General features: G+C 38.2%; 1 protein-coding gene across 12 annotated transcripts in view; it reads left to right on the forward strand.

Annotated features, from left to right (window-relative positions):
- Window positions 1-6,614, forward strand: part of samd4a (sterile alpha motif domain containing 4A) — a 196,444-nt gene extending 189,830 nt beyond the window's left edge. For all 12 annotated transcript variants that reach the window (XM_043697695.1, XM_043697697.1, XM_043697689.1 and 9 more), the window contains one exon: window positions 3,700-6,614. In XM_043697695.1, the coding sequence (XP_043553630.1) occupies window positions 3,700-3,728 (29 nt within the window). In that variant the 3' untranslated portion in view covers window positions 3,729-6,614. The remainder of the gene's footprint in view (window positions 1-3,699) is intronic.
- The last annotated feature ends 303 nt before the right edge of the window (window positions 6,615-6,917 follow it).

Raw genomic sequence — 6,917 nt, forward strand, 5'->3', positions numbered from 1 at the left:
TGAGTACAGGATTTGGGAGGTCATGTTGCAGCTGTACAGAATATTGGTTAGGCCAGTGTTGGAATATTGCATGCAATTCTGGTCTCCTTCCCATCGGAAAGATGTTGTGAAACTTGAAAGGGTTCAGAAAAGATTTACAAGGATGTTGCCAGGGTTGGAAGATTTGGATGTTGTGAAACTTGAAAGGGTTCAGAAAAGATTTACAAGGATGTTGCCAGGGTTGGAAGATTTGAGGGTGTAGGGTGTAGGTTTGTTCGCTGAGCTGTAGGTTTGATATCCAGATGTTTCATTACCTGGCTAGGTAACATCAGTGACGACCTCCAAGTGAAGCAAAGCTGTTGTCTCCTGCTTTTTATTTATATCTTTCTCCTGGATGGGGTTCCTGGGGTTAGAGTTGATGTCATTTCCAGTTCGTTTTCTGAGGGGTTGATAGATGGTATCTAGATCTATGTGTTTGTTTATGGCGTTGTGGTTGGAGTGCCAGGCCTCTAGGAATTCTCCGGCATGTCTTTGCTGAGCCTGTCCCATGATAGATGTGTTGTCCCAGTCGAAATGGTGTTTTTTTTTCCTCCGTGTGTAGGGCTACAAGGGAGAGAGGGTCGTTGGAGGATTTGAGCTATAAGGAGCGGCTGAACAGGCTGGGGCTGTTTTCCCTGGAGCGTCTGAGGCTGAGGGGTGACCTTATAGAGGTTTACAAAATTAAGAGGGCATGGATAGGATAAATAGAGAGTCTTTTCCCTGGGGTCAGGGAGTCCAGAACTAGAGGGCATAGGTTTAGGGTGAGAGGGGAAAGATATAACCGAGACCGAAGGGACAACTTTTTCACGCAGAGGGTGGTACGTGTATGGAATGAGCTGCCAGAGGATGTGGTGGAGGCTGGTACAATTGCAACATTTAAGAGGCATTTGGATGGGTATATTAATAGGAAGGGCTTGGAGGGATATGGGCCGGGTGCTGGCAGGTGGGACTAGATTGGGTTGGGATATCTGGTCGGTATGGGCAGGTTGGACCGAAGGGTCTGTTTCCATGCTGTACATCTCTATGACTCTAAGTTCCACATGCAATGATATGTAAAACGATTCGGCACCTTTATCCATTGTCTTCTGAGGTTACGAGGGGAGAGTGCAGTATTTGTCAGTTTAAAATCACTAACCTTGGAATTGCCCCACTGTTTTTGTGTAGTGATGTTTGTTTTATTTATTCGTGGGATGTGGGCAGACTGGCTGGCCAGCATTTTAATGCCTGTTCCTAGATGCCTTTGAACAGGTGGTGATGAGCTGCTGCCTTGAACCGCTGCAGTCCACGTGCTGTAGGTTGGCCCTGGTGAGTAATTTGGAGGGAGGTTTGCAGGTGGTCGTGTTCCCATATATCTGCTGCTCTTGTTTGGATGAAAGTGTTTGTGTTTTGAAAGATACTCTCTTAAGGATCTTCTAATTTCTGCAGTGTATCTTGTAGATGGTACACACTGCTGCTGAGGAGAGTGTGGATTGCTTGTGGATGTGGTGCCAATCAAATATTTCATCACACTTGTGACTTGTGCCTTTTAGATGATGAACTCACCTCCTGACTCCCCAAAGCCTGTCTATCACTGCAGTATTCCTAACCTCTAACCCTGTTGTAGCTACTGTGTTTATGTGGTGAATCCAGTTGAATTTCTGGTCAATGGTAACCCCACACATTGATAGTAGGCAATTTCAGATGGTTAACACTGTTGATTATCAAGGGGGTGGTGGTTAGATTGTCTCTTATTGGAGATGGTCGTTACCTGGCAGTTGTATGGCATGGATGTTACTTGCCATTTTTCAGCCCAAGCCTGGGTATTGTCCAGTTTTTGTTGTATTTGAACATGGACTGCTTCAGTATCTGATTTACCAATGATACTGAGCATCATGTAATCATCAAACATCTCCACTTCTGACCTTTATGATGAAGGAAGATCATTGATGAAGCAGGTGAAGATGGTTGGGCCTAGGATCATATGCTGAGGAACGCCTATAGAGATATCCAGGAGCTGAGATGACTAACTCACTCCCAACAACCACAACGATCTTCCCATGTGCCAGGCATTAGTCCACCAGCGGAGAGTTTGCCCCTGACACCCATTGATATCAGTTTTGCTAGACTTCACACTGCACTTGGATTGAGTGTGTCTTCAATGTCATGGGCTGTCACACTCCTCTCACCTTTGGAATTTTTCTCATTTTTTTTGTCCACATTTGAGCCAAGGTTGTAATGATGTCAGTAAACAGTTATAGCTAAACAGGTGCTGCTTGATTGCGCTGTTGATGACCCCTTCCATCACTTTACTCATGATTTGAGGGTAGATTGTTGTACAGGATATGTCTGGGCAATATTCCATATTGGTTTCTACCCAACAATGTTGTAACTGTACTGGTAAAGTTTGGCTCCGGGAGTGGCAATTTCTGTAGCATGTCTGCAGAACTATTGCCAGAATGTTGTTAGGGCTCATAGACTTTGCACTAACCAGTGCTTCCAACTGTTACTTGATATCAAGTGGAGTGAATCAAATTGGCTGAAGACTGGTATCTGTTATACTGCAGACCACTGGAAGATGGCTTATAAACTCGAAGCTTCTGCCTCAAGATTGCTGTGAGTGCTTCAGCATTTTTTGTTTTTTGCTGTGCTGCACTTCTCCATTAGGAATGGGGCTATTTGTGGAGCCGCCATCTCCAGTGAGCTGTTTAATTGTCCACCACCAAATATGACTAAATGTGGCAGGACTGCAAAACATATATCTAATCCATTGGTTGGGAGATCGCATTGTTATGTCTATCACTTGCTGATTATGCTGTTTGGCACGCAAGCGATCCTGTTTGGTAGCTTCACCAGTTTTTACACTTCATTTTTAGGTATACTTGGTGTTGGTCCTGGCATGCCCTCCTGCAGTGTCCAGTGAGCTTGATGATGAATCTTGTCATTGCACTTAAGTAAATGTTTAATAAAATGTGTTATATGATTGAGTTTTCTGTCATTTATGTACCTTTCAGCAACTTTCTTGCTGCACAGTTTATGAAAGTGGTCAAACAGATCGCGGTTCATTTTATAAAAGTGCATAAGTCTAGTAACGCACTGATGCACTTGAATGTTTTCAAAACTAATAATTTTCCCAGACTTTGTAATTCATCAAATTTGTTACTGAAAATAATCATAATATGGTTTTAGTAATTACAATGATAGTGATGCTTTTTGAAAAATAAGTTTTAAACAAAAGTTCCCATGAGAGTGACATTAAAAAAAAAACGAATTTATCTGAAAATTTGAGGTTTGCATTGTTTTTTTTCTAAATCAACCTGTTCAGACATGTTATGGTACACCTCTGAAGCAATTGAGGTTTGAACCCAAATTACCACTGAGCCACAAGAACCTCTTTACATTGATTACACTCATTAAGAAAATGTTGTTAATAAATTACTTCAACTCCCTCCAGTCCAAACAACCCAGCACATTCCAGTATTTACTAAAATGCAAAAGCACTGTTCCTGTGCATAAGTTGTACTTTCCTATTTTTTTGAAGCCAAATTTTGTTGCACTAACTTCAAACCCTGCATGTTTTTTATATAATGGGAAATTGTATTGTGTGGCTTTAAATAAAATTACTAGATTGCACATTGAAGTATGCTCATGTAATATTAAATAATCATAAAGCTGCAGAGTACTGATTTTGCTTTTAATTTTCAGATGGCGTTGACAGAACCTCAACAATCTAGAAGGTTGAACGACATCATTGGTGCTGGCTCTGAACCACAAAAGTAGCTGCAGGTTCAGACCGCAGTTCACAAGTTCCAGTCCCATGCAGTGGACAGGGTCAAGTAATGTCTTGTGTTATATTTCTGCAAGGTGTAATGAGCGTATTTTTGTGCAAGAGTCTAGATTGTTATGTATCATCAAAATCTGAAGTATAGTCAGGTTGATCAAAAGTAGTTCTGTCCACGAAAAGGATTTCAGAGTGAGACCCCCTGGATGCCTAAAATTGAAGAGCCATAAATTAAGTAAAAAGAGTAGTTGGTGTTGGTATGGCAAGTGAAGGGTAAAATACCGTTTGTCGTGAGGAGAGAAGAGTTGAAGTTGAAGCAATGCAACAATGGTTGGTTACATTTTCTTGAAGCTCTTTTAAAAATTCTATAAAACTATACTATAAATTTGCGACCAAAAGAGGGAGAAACTACATATATGATGTCTTTCATATTCATTGCATCTGATTGGGGTCATTGATCTCTTTTCAGCATTTAAGTATGCTATGAAGGGGAATTTTAAATGTAACTAAAATAAATTTGTATATTGTTTACATAACCATAAAGGGTACATAAACATTTTCAGGTATGCCATTATGATTTGTATTGTTAAAGCATTTTAGTTTTCCCTTCTGCGATAGCAGCAGGTTTGCTTCTTTTGGTTAGCAGCAGAAAGCCATGCATCGACAGGATATTTGGTCATTTTGAAGGAAATTGTAAATATAGGTGCTAGTCCTAAATAGGTACAGATGTTAAAACTGATAATGAGGGATGGTTTTGGAATGTTGTTAAATGCAGGAGACGTGTGTAGTATGGTGAGAGTTAAAGTTAATCAGCCTTGCAATTTGTATAACTGTCAGTGAGTATGCTGCTTGTTCTGGTTTTACTTTATATTGTTTGTACCAATCCAAAAAGCTCTAAGTCAACAGTTAAAGCAAAGTTGATACAGATTACAAGTTATTAGATCCTGAATGTTTTTCCTGTCCCTTCCACCAAGTACTTACCCAAAATAAAAAAAATTCAAATATATGTAATCTAGAGCTTCAGCAGCAGAGTGAGAGAGACAGTCTAATGTAACAATTAGTATATCCGATAAAGAAAAAAGGCAAGAGCTGAGAAACAGCAGGAAGATAATGGGGTGAAATTGAATATACATGGATATAGTGTTGTCAGAAACAGAGTTGGAAATGCAGTATTATAAAAAAAATTGGTGAATAAAGTATTAAACTATATACATAATGTTTATACCGTGAATACAGCTTCAGAAAAGGTAATGTAACTGCATTCACATCATCAAATACTGTTTAACAAGAGTCCTAAAAGGTATTTACAAATCAGAATTAATATTTATTCCTCCACTGATTTATAGATGCAAAGGTTATCTATTAATTAGATGTATTATTTTAGATATGTATTAACTTGCTATGGCTGGTAACCATGAGTATGTTTCAAAATATTAACATCCATTTAGTTATTTTTTTTAATATTGCTTATTACTATTGACAAGGTATAGGTTAAGTATTTACATAGCAACAAATGTTTGTTTTGCTAAGTGCTGTCTGGTGAATTAATTTTAATATGTGGCTTCTGTCTTGAGAACATTGATGCCATTCTCCTCTTCTGTTGAGTCCTGTATTGACTGCAGGTGTAGAGCTTGATTAATACTATCCTATGTAAAATGAATTATTTATGAAATGATGATTGCATGCATATAAGGCTGTGAAGTCAAATATCTAGAAATAAAGCGGCAGTGCCTTTCCTTTTGTATCTTACACCTATCCCAAGTGTTAACTGTTTTATACAGAGCAAAGTAGCACCATCAATTCAAAAACAAAGGTGACAAGACATATTCTTGATATTTATAGTCTTTGTCTTTGTTTTGTTAACTGTCGTGCACACAGGATATCTCTGCAAGCCCAGAACAAAGCCTGGCCTCGTAACTGTTTGAAGTGCTTAACTACTTCTTGACATTGAAAAACTGAAAAAAAAGCCTCCCAAAACATGTATCCTACTATACTTGTGTTGAAAATTGAGGTTTTGTGTAATTTCTGCCAGGCTGCTGTGATGCCTTTAAAGAGATAATAGCTAGAATGCGAGACACACAATAGTCAAGATATTTTAAAAAATGCTGTGTGTTTGCAAAGGCAGGTCTTGCAACAGATGTGTGTGCACTATATATAAAACACTAAATAAAAGAATTAAATTGTTTTGTACAAGTCATCAAAATTTCGTATGGTGGCTTTTATTTTTTGTATTTCTTTATCTCGATTCAGAAAATAATGAATGTTTATTCCTCTGGGAGGAATAGGAAGCAACAGCAATGCTAACAGTAATGACCTGGATACTTCCTCCCTTTTTTTATTATACTATACCCTATATATTTATGAACAGTTTTGTTGGAGTTCAATATAGAATCTTACCTCTCTTTGCAATATACAGATCCATATTGCTTTCTTTCCTTTGCATGTCAAGTAGAGGCAATCCCTCGTTGTAAATGCATGCATGTTTATGTTCCTGTTGCCTTGTACAAAGAAGGTAGTGTACAAGAAGTATGTTTCTTGCATAGTTATTGCTGCACATAAGTGCATATTTTTACAGTTTGTCACCTTATGGAAAAAGCACGTTTGTTACATGTTAAAGCTTTATGACAAACACTAATATGTTTTACTTGCTGTTCTTTGCAAGTGTATAGTTTTCAAATGTTCTTGTTTAAAGTTACCAATGAATTACTTGTGACTTAAACAACAAACTTGCTACAATGTATTTATTACTCCCATTCTTGTCACTTAATTAAAATGATGGTTATTTCATATCAGCATTATATTGAAAGTGAAGGGAGACGATTAATACAAGTTTTTGTAACACTGTGGTGTATGTGTCTTTCTTAACTGCAAAAATAAAATACATACATCTAGTTTGAACATTCCTAATATGTTCAAGACATGTTTGTATTCAGTCATGCTTTCAACCAGGAAAATGGCAGAAAGCATAGAAGGCAAAGTCTTTATTTCTCTCCCACTTTTGTATGTCTTCCATACCCTGCCTCATTTTCTGGTCAAGAAAGCAGCAGGGAAAGCTACTAATGCCTTTCCTCTTATGACACCAAGAGCAGGAATATAAAAGCAACTCAATGATTTAGTCATCAAATGATTTCTCAGTTTCTTG

Source organism: Chiloscyllium plagiosum, chromosome 10 (genome assembly GCF_004010195.1).
Source record: "Chiloscyllium plagiosum isolate BGI_BamShark_2017 chromosome 10, ASM401019v2, whole genome shotgun sequence".
Classification (NCBI taxonomy): Eukaryota; Metazoa; Chordata; class Chondrichthyes; order Orectolobiformes; family Hemiscylliidae; genus Chiloscyllium; species Chiloscyllium plagiosum.